This window comes from Thamnophis sirtalis, unplaced genomic scaffold, assembly GCF_051295495.1.
Source record: "Thamnophis sirtalis isolate CommonGarterSnake01/CBP01778 unplaced genomic scaffold, rThaSir2_p1.2 scaffold_14, whole genome shotgun sequence".
NCBI classification, from domain to species: Eukaryota; Metazoa; Chordata; class Lepidosauria; order Squamata; family Natricidae; genus Thamnophis; species Thamnophis sirtalis.
In genome coordinates this window covers 32,738,605-32,754,309 of record NW_028261394.1, presented here as the reverse complement: position 1 = coordinate 32,754,309, position 15,705 = coordinate 32,738,605, and the positions used below count along the sequence as shown (strand labels likewise).

The 15,705-nt window shown below is 43.7% G+C and overlaps 1 protein-coding gene across 1 annotated transcript in view; it reads right to left on the bottom strand.

Annotated features, from left to right (window-relative positions):
* Positions 1-14,825, bottom strand: part of ADAMTS18 (ADAM metallopeptidase with thrombospondin type 1 motif 18) — a 102,535-nt gene extending 87,710 nt beyond the window's left edge. The window contains exons 1-3 of the mRNA XM_087728725.1: positions 14,643-14,825; positions 14,069-14,153; positions 7,719-8,035 (exon numbers count right to left, since the gene is read on the bottom strand). Coding sequence (XP_087584851.1) covers positions 7,719-8,035; positions 14,069-14,153; positions 14,643-14,684 — 444 coding nt within the window. The 5' untranslated portion in view covers positions 14,685-14,825. The remainder of the gene's footprint in view (positions 1-7,718; positions 8,036-14,068; positions 14,154-14,642) is intronic.
* Positions 14,826-15,705: the final 880 nt, after the last annotated feature.

Here is a 15,705-nt window from a genome sequence, read left to right as displayed (position 1 = left end):
AGGGGTTTCATTGAACCAGCCCGACCAAAAGTTGCAGCCCCAGTGTTGTTTAGAGAGAAAAAAGATGGCTCCAAACACTTATGTGTTGATTTTAGAAATTTAAATTCAATCAGTAGGGCAAATGTATATCCTCTCCCACTCATGAAGGATATGCTAGCACACCTAGCCAAAGGGAGAATTTTTTCAAAGCTGGATTTAAGGGAGGCTTAGTAGCGTATCACGATTAAGGAGGGAGATGAATGCAAAACGGCATTTAACACCCCTCTTGGATGCTATCAATTCAAAGTACTACCATTTGGGCTACAAGGGGCCCCTGCAGTATTTATGCAATTAATAAACAAAGTGTTGCGGGAGCATCTATTTAAGGGCTGCATAGTCTATATTGATGACATTTTATTATATTCGGAGACTGAGGCAGAACATGTAAAACTAGTCTGGGCGGTTCTGAACAAACTTTGCTCTGCAAAACTTTATGCTAAATTCTCCAAATGCGAATTCCACCCCAAAAAAAATATTGATTACTTAAGATAGCGTCATTTCACACCAGGGCATAGAAATGGATCCTTCGAAAGTGCAATCGGTACTTGACTGGGAATCACCCAGAACATGCAAACAGTTGCAAAGCTTCCTGGGATTTGCAAACTTTTACCGGCAGTTTATTCCCGCTTTCGCCCAAATTGCTCTTCCCATCACCAAGCTCTTAAAAACGAAGGGGGAGGGAAACCCAAAACTGAAGTAGCCTTTTGGCAGAATTGATCCTAAAGCACCTGGACACAGAGAAGCCATTCATCTTACAAGCAGATGCTAGCGATGTGGTGATAGGAGCCGTCTTACTTCAGAAAAATGAGGAAGACCAATTACAACCATGTGCTTACACATCCAAAAAATTGAATGAATCTGAGCAAAGGTGGGCCATTTGGGAGAAAGAGGCTTATGCAGTTTGATGGCCTCTTTTAACCTGGAGACATTTTCTAAAATGGAGTAAGATCCCTTTTGAAGTCTGGACAGATCATAAAAATTTAGAAGCCCTAAAGACCCCAAGAAAACTCTCTACAAAACAAGTACGATGGGCTCAGTACTTTAAAAGGTTTGAATTTACCCTCAGATACCTCCCGGGGGGAAAGATTTCCTGGCAGATGCACTATCCGGGAAACCGCAATACAATAGTATGAAGCCAAACGTAATCAAACCCATGATACAAGACAATCAACTAGCTACTAGAGTAACCACCAGATCCCAGGGAAAAGGAGACACTCTGGAGGACAATGACACCACCCAAACATTTAAACAAGCTTTAACCACTGACAAATGGTTTTTGAGCCACAAAGACAGCTGTCTGATGAAAGATAACCTAGCTTGGGTGGGAGGGAAGTTGTATGTTCCAGCCAGGCAAAGACTGTACTTAATGGAAAGGTGCCACGACTCCAAACTAGCAGGACACTTTGGTTTTGTAAAAACTTTACATCTAATTAAAAGGCAATTTTGGTGGCCATCACTAAAAAAGGACATCGAGAGCTATGTAGCCAGGTGTCCAATTTGTGCAGCAGCCAAAAGACGCCAAGGCAAAATGCCAGGACTGTTACAGAAGGTAGCCGAGCCCTCAGCACCCTGGAAGGAGATAGCTATGGATTTTATTGTCGAACTACCAGAAAGCGCAGGGAATACTGTCATTTGGGTCGTAACAGACTTGTTTTCAAAACAGACACATTTTATACACATGCCAAAAGATCCCAACTGCCAAAACTCTAACCAAGTTATTCCTGATACACATTTATCGCCTTCATGGAGCCCCGCAGAGAAGCATCTCCGACAGAGGGGTCCAATTCACCTCAAAATTTTGGGAGGCATTCTTAAACCTACTGGGCACCACCCAAGGACTGAGCTCCAGTGACTATCCGTGCACCAATGGTCAAACTGAAAATTGGAACATGGTTCTAGAACAATACCTACGATGTTTTATTAATTTTCAACAGGCCAACTGGGTTGGTCTTTTACCTTTTGCAGAAGTGGCCTTCAATAACGCTGTGCACTCAAGCACTGGGTTCACCCCTTTTAGAGTAGCAACAGGCCAGGATTTCAACCCCTTGCCTGAACTACCCATAGAGGAACCCACCATCCCCTAAAAGAATGGATAGACAACCTACGAAACACATGGCCAGTGGTTAGATTAGCATTATAGGAAGCTAGAGAGGCTTTCAAAACTCAAGCTGACAAAAAAAGAGTAGATCCCAAACCCTTCCATGTTGGAGATAGAGTATACCTATCGACAAAATTCCTGAAGTCGTTGCAACCATCAAAGAAATTAGGACCACATTTCATCGGACCTTTCCCAATAACCAAAGTTATCAAGCCAGTATCCCAGAATTACTCCTGCCAAAGACAATCAGGAAAGTCCATCCAGTGTTCACATTAGTTTACTCAAACGAGAAGTAATCTCACAACTCAGACCACATGCACCTACACCTCCTGTTCCTATCATGATAGAAGGTGAACAACATTTTTAAATTAAGGAAATCCTGGACTCTAGGACCCACAGGGGGAAAACCCAATACTTAGTTGCTTGGAAGCATTTACTTTCAGCCCAAAATGAATGGGTAGAGAAACAACATGTTAGGGCCCCTGCCCTATTGAAAAAATTTCCTTCCCAATACCATGACAAACCTTGTTAAAATACTATGATGCAATTTCTTTTCCTATTTTTTCACAGGTGAATCTCTCCTTTTTCTAAAGAACGGCAGCATGTCACAGCCCTAAATACTGCCATTCAATTGGGAGGAGGAGAGCCTCGGAGTTAAATCATTAGCTACATCTGAAACTACTGAGTTTTACAACTTTACAACTGGTTTCCTGTCCCCAGGAGACTGAAGATCCCAACAACTTTGGAGGGATGTTTATGGTAGTCATGTGGGATACATAACTTTGATGTCTAACTAGAGATAGCCATGGGAACGTGTGCTTTACTGACTCCCAGGGCAGAAGAGTTAAGGAAGCATCTTCACACTTAAGCATCTTCACACTTGTGTATTGGTCAGAATCTGCATTCAGACAAAGGGGAGGGGTCACTATCAGCTTAATCCCATTAGCATGGCCTAAAGGTTTCCATCCTGCTTGATTAAAGGTTCCTTTTGAAATAATCCATTTCAAGAGTCTTTACTTTCTTAAGTTAGGAGAGGAGCCATTACAGATGAAGTTAAGACAGGCAAATGCTGTCTAACGGCATTGATTTTTAGCACTGATAGCCTACTGAGCTCCAAATATTCATAGCAGTTTTGAGCACTTGTCAAAATCCTCGGCAACATAATAAACATAAGACAGGTTAGTGCTATCAAACGGTACTGATATTTAGCACTGATATCACCTAGACAAGTCACATAAGGGCAGAAAATGTATTCCCCCCCCCCCACATGTCCTAAAAGATCTAATGAACAGTTGCAAGTACTCAGCATGGCTAATCTAATGAAGAGATGGACTAGGGGTGACAGGATAGCAGTGTTCCAATAGTTATGGGGCTGCCACAAAGAGGAGGGGGTTGAGCACCCAAAGGCCAGACAAAGAATAATGGATGGAAACTGATCAAGGACAGCTTCAACCTATGAATAAGGAGCAATTATCTTACAGTGAGAACAATCAACCTATGGAATAGAAGTTGACTTCAGAAGTTGTGGGAACTTCATCACTGGAAGCTTTCAAGAAGAGGCTGGACTGTCATTTGTCAGAAATAGTGTAGGATCTCCTGCTTGGGTGGAGGGTTGGACTAGAAGACCTACAAGATCCCTTCCAACTCTGTAATCAGTGAAAGTCTACGATTTGTTGTTATCAGCTGAAACCCCAAATGCAATTCCCACTTGACTAGTTCTACATCCATATGACTTCCACATATGGCACATGCAGCATATCTATGACTTAAATGACATACCCTACTGCTTAAAACCCAAACTAATTTTGCTTTCAGCAGTCCTGGTCAAACCAAGGTCAGGATTATCTGCACACTTTGTCTGCCCTGCACTTCAAACCTACAGTAGGCCTGCCAAAAAAAGAATTTGGCAAGAAAGAAGCAAGACCCCCTTTTCCACACTGAAAGGCAGACAGTAATATAATCAGTAAATTTCTTATCCAAGAATTCTCTAACTAGGTCATATCTATACAATTGTTACTTCATTTGCACCCATACCACGCTGCTAGTTAGCCAAGGGCTTTCATTATGTTGACACAGCAGCCTTGGACTAGATCTGTAGCAGGGGAGTAATGAGGCACCAAAACTCCCTAAATGGAAGGCTAAGATATTGCTGACCAATTAAATAATGCAGGTTTCTAAGTTTAAATTCTTGAAGTCTTCCAAGACCATATTTTCATCTTTATTATGAGGTCTTTCTTGATGGCAATAGAAATTTCCTTTTGAAGGGATCACCAATGGCGCTCATAACATTTGCTTTTAGGTAATAACTGAAGATACCCCTATTCACTCAGGCAGCTAATAGATAACGATCCAAGGACAGACAAATATCTTTGATTGGCAAATAAAAGTGTGTGTGTATGTACGGTATATATGAACATGCATAAAGCAAATGAGTATACATTTTATTTTTGTATGTATTATTTAAAATACATGCAAAAATAAATACCTCAGTCCTAGAGGAGATCAACCCTAACTGCTCTTTAGAAGGCTAGATGAAACTCAAATACTTTGGCCACCTAATGAGAAGGAAGGACTCACTGGAGAAGAGCCTGATGCTAAGAACGATTGAGGGCAAAAGAAGAATGGGATGATAGAGAATGAGGTCATTTTATTAATTTATTAATTTACTATGAGTTCTACTTGTTCATATCCAGCAAAGTCTTTCAAGGGAGGATTTACAGTCACAGACCTTATCTGGCTTGGAGAGCTGACAGGCCGATATCTGCAAAACTTGGCAAGGAGTCTCAGAGAATCAGGAACCAATTAAGCAAACTAATTGTCTACTGCAAACTCCACTCCCCTTTTGCTCCTCTTTTAATTCCTCTGGGAGGGGCCATTCATCATTCACCTGTGGCCATACTCCCAAGTCAACCCCTGTTCTTTAGCTGTTCCTTTCGCTTGGCAACTCTGCTCATGCGCACACTGGGATCAGGCTCCAGCTGACTCTGAAGGCAGCTGATAACTGGCATACGGCTCTGGCCCCCTCTCTGCCTCCAACACAGAGCCCTCATCAGAGCCTTCCCCAGACTCCAGGACTGGCCCATGTTCCTCCCCAACCTCCTCACTGTCCAAATCTACTGCCAGCTCTGCACAACAAAAAGCAGCAGCTGAGGGAAAAGGTTTTTCTGAATTGCTCACACATAGACTCCAGAGCAAGCAAGATCAAAGGATCCCTGCCGTCTATTAAAACACAATTGCTTCCAAATCCCAACGTGATGCTTTGGGCTTGAAAGAATAGGCCACTGCACTTGCATTGTGGGGAAGCTACTGCTAATGAAATGAACAACAGGTTGATTAGGGCCGCCAACCATGTAAAGCAATGCAACTGTTCGTTTAATTGCCAGGACTAAAATGAATAGGGCAAACTAATTGTGGAAAAGGGAGGAGGAGGTATGGATGGTGGCAGTTACAAGCACCACATTGATACCAGAGGTTGGCTTCACACATCACATCAAGATACAGTTCATTTGGTTACTAAGCAATGACTGACTGGATATATACAATTCAAAACCGTTGCACATAAGGTAAAGGTAAAGGCTCCCCTCGCACATATGTGCTAGTCGTTCCCGACTCTAGGGGGCAGTGCTCATCTCCGTTTCAAAGCTGAAGAGCCAGCGCTATCCAAAGACATCTCTGTAGTCATGTGACCAGCATGACTAAAGACCAAAGGCGCACAGAAGGCTGCTATCTTCCCACCAAAGGTGGTCCCTATTTTTCTACTTGCATTTTCTACTTGCTTTCGAACTGCTAGGTTGGCAGAAGCTGGGTCAAGTAACAGGAGCTCACTCTGTTATGTGGAACTAGGAATTCAAACTGCTGAACTGCCAACCTTTCTGATTGACAAACTCAGCGTCTTAGCCACTGAGCCACCACGTCCACCAACCTTGCACATGTTGTTGTTAGTTGTGAAGTCATGTCTCGCCCATTGCAACCCCATGGACAACGTTCCTCCAGGCCTTCCTGTCCTTGAACATACAGATGTTCAAAAATTGAACCCTAAGACCTAAGCGCAAAGATGTAGCTACCACAAAACTGCTGGTTTCCTCATCCAAAAATCATTGACAATATCTTGCAGCAACGATCACCAGTTATGCACCGGGGGAGGACGGGGAATCCAAACCACCATATATATTTTTTCTTTCCACTCAATTGTGTCCAATTTAGAGACTGCCTAGACAAACCCATAAGATTTCTTGGCAGGTTTTAAAGAAGTGGTTTACTATTACCTCCTTCCTAGGGCTGAGAGAAAGTGACTGGCTCAAGGTCACCCAGTTGGCTTTGTACGTAAAGGAGAACTAGAACTCATAGGTTTCTGGTTTCTACTCTGGTACCTTAATTACTATACCAATCTGCTCTCCAATGCCAATAGAGGGCAGCAAAGTGGGATTTACATTCTTTGTTGCTACCTAGTGGTCATCTGAATTTTTAGCCCATATTGGAAGCATTCAATATGGGCTAAAGCCCATATTAGAGCATTCATAGGTACTCCTGCGTACTTTATTACATTGTTTTACCTTGCCACTTATATTTATGCTGTTTTCACTAGTAATGATATCCTCTTTTCTTCACTACCGATTCAGTAGCGGGAATGCAATGGGCTTTTCTATAGAACAGAGGCCCAGTCCTCTGAATCTGAGGTTAGCCTTTGGAAGTCTCCTTTTTTTAATTACAATATTTGGAATTCACTCCATAAGTGTCCATTTAGGTATAGGCAAATGAGTAGTAAAACTGAGAAGTTGATATCTGAGAAGTACCAAAGCCTGAAATTTTAGTAAAGTGTTGCCCATCGCTGTGTCAAACATATATCTGATATATTTGATGCAGAAAAGAAATTCCCTTAGATGAACATCTGTCCTCCAAGTGTTCCCACTGCTCAAGAATCAATTTGGAGAACCACTGTTTATCATGCAGTGATACCATCTCTATCTAAACCTCTTGCTGTGAATGCTGAGAAATTAAGGGTGAGGTGGGGTGGAGGCAAATGTTGCGAGATTTTGATTAACATATGCATCTGTCATTCACGGACAGTTACCTAGAATCCATTTTCTGCATCCATATGTCTGCGAATCTTAAAGTTCTGACTAGGGGACACTTAAACAGCAAAGCACAGAAGTCAGATCAATCAATCATCATACAGGATGCACACTCCACACAATGTGCAGATGGGATCTAGAAGGTGTTTGTGTCAGCCCATCTTCCACATTTACCCATCAACCCCTCTCTCTATGGAGAGTGTCAATTATCCAGGTCATGGTTGTCCCAAAAGTGCTTTCCCAAAGTCCTTGGACTTTCTCGTCATTGTTGTTTTTTCTTTCAGTTAGAACTGAAGAAGCTTCTTGGATGAGTTGCGAAACATTTTCAAGGGGGAAAAAAATCAAGAAAGCCCAGTTGCCTTTTGAGAAAGCACCTTGGAGACTTAGCAGCATAGGTAGGAAGCAACAGCTGTGGGCAGTGGCAGGCAACTTTAAATCAACCTTAAGCTAACAGGAGAGAACAAGCGTAGTACAAGTCTGAAAACCGAGCAACAACACATAACACTTACCAAACCTGTGCACGTGGATATGGCAACGGAAGAAGAACTGTAGTTCCTTATAAATCCCTGATAGAAACACTGCTCAATGTCACGAACCTGAGAATCTTCAATGCCATCTTTCCCAAGCACCTGGACAGTCACATTATGGCTCAGAAAGTCCGAGGGCTTCAGCTCGAGATGCAGTTCCTCTCCAAAGGCTGAAAATCTATAGTGCAAGGAAGCTTTTGAGCTCACGGTGGATCTCTTCCTCCTGGCGCTGTGCCAAATGTCATGCGAGAGATAGGATCCGCTGGAGTCCACCTCGACAGGAATGACAAAGATGTAATCTGGAAGAAGGTTGAGAACGGGGTTAGCCACCAGGCTTCACCTCCCATAGGCATTTTGGGGGGGGGGGTCTTTCTCGGTCTTATGGATTCTTGGTTGGAAGAAATATCCATCTGGTTCAGTTCCAAGCTGGGAGAAAGACACTGGAAACATGGAGCCTGATGGGAAAGATGGTTTAGTGGTGAACAGAATCACCAGCAGCCCTGGCTCGGCTGCTGACCAATTGGTTTGACGAGTGCATGGATTTTTATACAGTTCGTTCTACAGCATTTTGTAATTTAGAGACTTGTTTTGTGCATTTTCTTATTTGATTTTAATTAGTGTGTCTCACGAAGGCTGGCAATGAGTCTAAAGGGCTGGCTTCCTTGGATTTTAAATCTTGTTTAACAAATATACCATATTTTTGGGACTATAAGACGCATAGGAGTGTAAGATGCACCTTAGATTTTGGGGAGGAAAATAAGAAATGAATCTGCCTCTGCCTACCAGCATCCATGGTATTCATCTGGCTAGCATCCTGTCAGTGTGTGAGAGAGTTGATAGCTGTTAGGAAACAAACAGTATTTGCTGTGTGAGCAACAAGGAAGAAGACAGCAAGGAGCCTGGGTATGGCTTGTTCTGTACTAAAGCTGCTTGCTGTGCTGATATCTGAAACTAAAACTGAAAGTGAAATTTCTCTGCTAAACTACCACATTGGAAAACCTGCTTAATGAGTTATATATAAGGAGAAGTTATTGAATCCTGCTGAAGCTGTGTGTGCTTTCTGAATGTGATTGCTGCTGCGAACTCTGACATGTCCTTGCAGCAAATAGCAAACAGTCAGGTCAGCTTCAGCACATTATTGCACCCTGATTCAGCATGAGCAGCTGATTGGCGGGTGGATCGGCCTCCCAGAATACCCCAAATCAGCTGTTCCAGGCTGCAAGGATTGCCACAGACCATCGGCTCCTCTGTGCCTCACATTTTTGGCTACATTCAGTGTATAAGTTGCACCCAAATTTTCACCCTCTTTTGGGAGGGAAAAGTGTGTCTTATACCCTGGAAAAAACAGTAATTAATCCTAGATGCTGATTTCTTTGGGGTTTTAATCCTGTCTTGAATGGATTACCAAATCAGCATTTTTAAAAGATGGCCTCAGTTTCTTGGGGGGAGGGAAACCGAGTCTATTTTTCTGGCTTTTAAGAGCTTATCTATTTCTCATTAAGGGCAATAGAATATTCTGCCTTTTTAATATTTCACCAAAATATTTCATTCTTCTAGGAGGGGTGCTTCCCACACTCTGGAAGTTAACTTTCCTGAGATGCATCAATGGAGACAAACAATTAGAGGAACAAGGATGCCACTACCATTCCTTGGGTTCAAAAGGGTAGTCTTTCATTTATCAATGCAGCCACGGATGCCCAAATTCTTTTGAAACATGAGCTTGGAGGCTGATGGCTGTTCCTGGGACCACAGTCCTTTTAGGTTGCAATTGGTTTTAATATGGCACTACATTTGTATTACCTTATAAGCCACTGTCATGTTTGAATTAGAGCAGCTTATAATTGAAGCCAGTAAAATAAATTGTTTGGGGCTCCCTAACTCTTCCCAGGGCAATTGCAAAAAAATATAAAATCTGGTTGGAACAATTCTGCCATGAAAGGCAGAATACTGCAACTGGAAACTTTCCTGATCATTCTTGAATCATTCATTTGTCATTTATTTGATGGCAAAGAATCACCCTTATTGGAAACCAATGATATAACTATGCTAGACAATCTTCTTAGCTTAGCCCTTCCCACACCCAATGGGGTCTAGTGGGAAATTCTTGAGTACATCAACAGTATGCCCTGTTGAGCTCCTGCAGGAACTCATAATACAATTACCCCTAGGTAGAGGCAGATATTTTTCTCTCTCTGGGCACACTGGGAATATATCTGCTGAACAAAGCTCTGCATTGGCGACAGAAAGGGCATCCGGCCATTAAAGCACTCTGCTAGCTCCATTTAGGTGCCCAGACTCCACCCTGCAAGAGATTATGGGGTCAATTACCCTTCACACTTTGGGTTTCAAGATTTTCAGTTGCAGAGTCCTTTGCTGGCCCTTCTGTTCAGTATCATATAAATAAGCAACAGAAAGCAACAGAAAGTTGCTCCTCTCTTCCCCTTCATTTCCCCAAATCCCCCACATTATTATCCAATCAAGGGCATTGTGGGAAGTTACCAACATGGCAGATCCATCGGTATTGCATTAGGTCAGGGGTCAGCAACCTGCAGCTCTGGAGCTTCATGTGGCTCTTTCATCCCTCTGCTGCGGCTCCCTATCGCCAGTTGGCACCACAATTTTGAGAGGAGCTTCCGGTTTGGGGGGGGGGTGTAGCATGGTGTGCCTGGAGGAGATTTTATGGCAAGGGGTGGGTTTTCCGTTCAGTTCCAGAATTGAACAGAGGGCTTCCGGTTAGGACCTTTGTGCCTCTTTGAGTGTTTAAGGTTGCCAACCCCTCTGCTAGGTAGAATAAAGAAAGGGCAGGATAGGGTTGCCCTGAGTAAATAGCCGAGGATACCAAGAGTTGTTTCTGGTTCTGGATTCATTGCAGAAGAAATCCTATTGAAAATCATTGGTGTGGAAGAATCTCAAAGATGGTCAAATTATGCAGATTATAGGATAGAAAGTGCCAAGTACACCTAAGGAGCAGGGTGAGGTTGTATGGGTTTTTATGTTGTAAAGTTTTAATGTTGTAAACCACCCAGAGTCACTGATGTATGAGCTGGGCAGCCATAAAAATTTGTTCAATAGATTTATTCTGACTACAGAACTCAAAAGGCCTTAGAAAGTGCCATAGCTACATTGGTTGTGTGTCATCAACGACAGCATTTGAGAAGCAGTGTCCAAAGCAAAAAAGATAACAGAATAACAGAGTTGGAAGGGATCTTGGAAGTCTTCTAGTCCACCCCCCTGCTCACAAAGGAGATAAGCAGGGTGTCACATCTTTTAAATTCTAGATTCCAGCTTCAAAGCACAGTAGGTCTGACTGAAGCACTCAGCTGAACTGCTACAGTTTTCTGATCTCTGATAACAGCTTGTATTTTAAGTTTGTAAGCTTCTTATAGGGGTTTAAGTCGGCTATTTTTAGAGGATCGTTATCAGATTCTTTTGGGTTTTCATTGTTTTTTTTTTCATTCGATATGGTCATAAGGCTAATAAACTATCCACCTATTCTTCATTGGCATTTATTAATAATGGATCTTAAATTCCTCCTCGCATGGGACTCTTTTTTTTTTTTTTTTTTTTGTTAACTCTGGAAAAGAAATCGAAGGAACCAATGCAAGCAAACAAACTATGCTGCTTTTCTCCATTTCCGTAAGCTTGGGAAGAAAATCTTTCCTTCCACCCCATCCCACCCCCCTTTGCGTGGAGAAACAAAGATATTTTTCAATGGAGTTTTTACTATCTCCTCATCTTCACAAGCTTGCAAATGGAGGCATCTTTGCTTGCTTTTCCCCGTCGAGAGAGGGGAAATGTTCTGTCGAGAGCATCTCACTTTTCACCAGCAATGCTAAATCAGAATTTCAGGATGCTAAGCAAGGCCGGTAGCCAAAAATACAAGCAGCTGCATGAGGAGGGAATTCCCCTCGGTGAGCAAAGGCTCTAACGCTCCAGAGGAAATACTCCGCACAACAGCATGCTTTTTTTTTTGCCACGAAACAGGGCTCATTAGCATGCCTAGTGAAGATATCCTACTTTTTCCTGAGCTGACTGGGTATCCGCAGCCCTGCAAGGATCTCTTCAAGCAGCGTATAATGCTACCGGTTTAAAAATTTTCCTTGCAGCCTGCACTGGAATGCAACAAGCACTCGGTGGAAGTGCTTGGAAGTCTCTTGTCTGTTTTTCTTTCTTTTTTCTTTAATGTGAGATGAACTTTCAATCAAGGATGCCTCTCCGTCTCCAGCTCTCTTTGAAATCTAGGAATCCTTCTTTGCCTGTTCACACATGTTTTCCTAGAGTGCGACTTCTCACTAGCTTCCCATCCCCCTCGCCATTCTCGCCCTGCGCAAAGGGTTGGAAATGCTGGATTTTCAAGTAATTCTTTCTGGTGGCTATGCTTTTAACTTTTTTTTTAAGTGAGATTAACCTTTTTCTTTCTCCCTCTTTTTTTAAAGTATTCCTCTGTAAATTTTTTATGAGGCTGGATTGAGAAAGAATTTGACCTAGTATTGATCTAGAATTATTTTCCCCTGCCTCTTCTTTCTATGGGGGTACATTTGTCTGAATAAGTCTTGCAATAAGAGCAGTTGCAATCTTGGATGACGATTTGGGAAGCCTGGGTTCAAATCTACTCTTAAGAGAAGTAGCCCAATGTCTTCTCTTAGCCCAATCTACCTCGCAAGCTTGTTGTTGAGGAAACACCAGAAAAGGGAGTGTTAAGCTCCAAGAAGAAAGTTTAATCAAGAATTAAGTACACTTGTTTCAAACTGATCTTTGAAACTCATGGGGGAAACAAATGGACCTGTTCAAGGTGGTCCAGATAGGAAGCACAGCTATGAGTGCTAACTCTATGTTTATTGTAAAGATTCATTAACACAATCTTGCAAGCCTAAAAGTATTTCTCCCTTCTTTTCCTTGTACTCTTTGGAAAACTAGCTGCTTCCCAGTCTCTTCTCTTCTGTGGGCTCAGCTATATTTTACCTGATGTTTGTCTGGTCTGAGGCTCTTCCTCCTGTCTACCAAGGGCTTTCTCACATGTCATTTCACCTGACTTTCGTTCACAGCTACATACAGTAAGTCTGCAGTGCGAGTGCAAGTTTGCAGTTCTTGTGGCCTTTTCCCCATTAAAATTAAGAGTAAAACATTTGCGTTTCCAAAAACCTCAAACTATTCACTAAGGCTGCATTACTATTACTAGTAGTCTTCTCATTGTTCCTATCATCCATCTCCTCCCAATTATGACTGTAACTTTGTTGCTTGTATCCTTATGATTTATATTGCTATTGATTGTTTCCTGATTGCTTATTTGTACCCTATGACTATCATTAAGTGCTGTACCTTATGATTCTTGACGAATGCATCTTGTCTTTTTATGTACACTGAGAGCATATGCACCAAAAACAAATTCCTTCACACTTGGCCAATAAAGAATTCTACTCTATTGTATTCTATTCTAACATCCTGAGTCAAACTAGAGAGCCAGACCAAAGACCTTCTAAGCAGCTCTCTGTCAAAAGTTCCCAGGAATCACACAAGTAGAATAATGCTCATTACTCAAAGCATCTATAGAGATTCTCAATCATCCAGATTATTGTTGTCCCAAATGTGCTTTTTTTCTCTCCCCTCCTCCCCCCAAAAAAGGAAACTAGACTTTCCAAGACAAAAAGCACCTTCGGGGCATTACTCAAAGGGTATCATCAGTGTTCTTCCAATTGACAGAATAAAAAGAAGCATTTACATCCCAGGGAGCTTACAACAGAGGAAGGAAACACAAGCAGAGGGCAAAACTTGAGGACATTGTCCTTTCATTTACATGTCTTTAGATTTTGTTCCAGGAAGGAAAGGCAGGGGGATTAAGGGATTGTGCCAGCAGACCAGACCAGCCTCCCAACCCTGGCTAAACCTCAGCATCTGATATAACCTGAGGTAGGGACAAGCCATAAGCCAATAATACACCAAAAATCTACCCATGCACTGCAACATTTTTAACACACCTGGTCTGCAAAGTTTAGCCAGGGCACTTTTAGAAGTGGATCTTCTCCATTTCAGCACTTCAAGGCTGGGGGAAAAAACCCATTTTGCTTTTTAGATGAGCTATACTGGGAAACTTAGCCAGGGCACACATGTTAGACTAGAAGACCTCCAAGCTCCCTTCCAATCACTGTCATTCTGTATTCTGTCGATTTCCAGCAAAACAACTTTTGCATGTAAAAAACGAAAGGCTTCCAAGCCAAATTTGACTCTCCTGCTGTTCCCCCTTTGCCCCCCACCCCACCCCTCAGCAAGACCAAAAGGAGGATTCCTTTGGGGTGCCCGCTTCGAAATGTGGAGAGCTCAAGGAAAATACCAACCCTGGTTGAAGGCACTGAGGCCACCGCTGTCACCGGGTAACACTGCCACCACGACACCGCAACCGAGGCAGCACAACTGGAGAATCTGCAGAGAGAAAGAGAGAGAGAGAAAGAAAGAAGGAGAAAAGCATGCCTAAGGTCCCTGTCCCCATTTTCTGCATTCTTATTCGTGTTTATTCTTATTCGTGTTATCCTGTACATGAGTGACAAACTAACTAACTAACTAGATAAAAAAATAGAAAGAAAGAAAGAAAGAAAGAAAGAAAGAAAGAAAGAAAGAAAGAAAAGCACAAAAAAAGAAGAAAAATCAGGCAGAAATTTTAAAAGAAAGAAAGAAAGAAATAAAGAAAGAAAGAAAAGCACAAAAAAGAAAAAAAATCAGGCAGAAATTTTAAAAGAAAGAAAGAAAGAAAGAAAGAAAGAAAGAAAGAAAGAAAGAAAGAAAGAAAGAAAGAAAGAAAAGAGAAAATTTCGAGGAGGGTTTGCTCTATTCGCCAGGGACAACGGGGAGAGCCCGGCCGGTCTCCCACCCATCCCACCTCCCCATCCTGACAAGCGGAAGCGCCCCGCTTACCTTCGCAACGCTGCCCAGCCAGAGGAGGGTGAGCGCGTGCATGGAGGGGCTCTAGCCAACCGCCACGGGCAAAAGCCGACGGGGAGAGCTGGAAGCAACGCCTGGGTGTCTCCGCGGGACATCGGGGTGGAGTGTGGGGGGAGGGGGGGAAGGACGGCTCTACCTGCCGCCGCCGCCGCCTCCGTCACCGCCACCGGCAGCAACAGCAGCAGCAGCAGCAGCCGAGCCGTGCGGCGGCAGCTCCCCTCCCCACCACATGTTTTACAGCGCCGGGGGCAGCCCGCCTTGGCATTCCCCCCGCTGCACCGCCCCCAGCGGCGGGCACCGGCGCGGGGCAGCCCATCCCGAGAGACGCGGCGCGGGGGGCAAGCCCTCTTCCCCACGCCTCCGCCCCGCGTGCCCCGAGGAAAAAGGCGCAGAAGGGAAGCGCCAGGCGCAGCTCCGGATGGCTGCGCGGCGAGAGCGGGGGGCTCCCCCCGTGGGGGGGGGCGACACGGGTGGGGCGGGGGGGAAGAGGGGGGGAGAGCCGCGGAGTCGCCAATCAGGAAGCGCGCGCGCGCGCGCCAGCAAGAGATGGACACTTTTCCCTCAGGTCGGGCGAAAGGGCGCAATTCGAGCGCTTCCGCCCAGCCAGTAAAGCCGCCTTTTTTCTCCCCTCCCCTCCAGCCCGTCCGGAGCTGTCAGCAGAGCTCCTTCTCCCCCCCCCCCCTCAGGCAATCCAAGAGTCACCCCAGCCAATCTACGGGGGGCGGCAGGTGCGATGGACAGGAAGCGGCCCTTCCTAGTACCTATCTCTCTTTCCTATCTCTTTCTAACCCATCTCTTCTCTTCCCCCTCAGGATTATAATCATGTTGCTTGGCTCTTTACAATTTATATTGTTTCATTTGTTTCCTAGTATGATTTGATTGCTTATTAGTAACCTATGACTATCACTTAGTGTTGTATGTTATGATTCTTGATAAATGTATTCTATTTTTCTTTCACACAGAGAGCATCTGCACCAAAGACAAATTCCTTGTGTGTCCAATCACACTTGGCCAATAAATAATTCTATTCTATTCT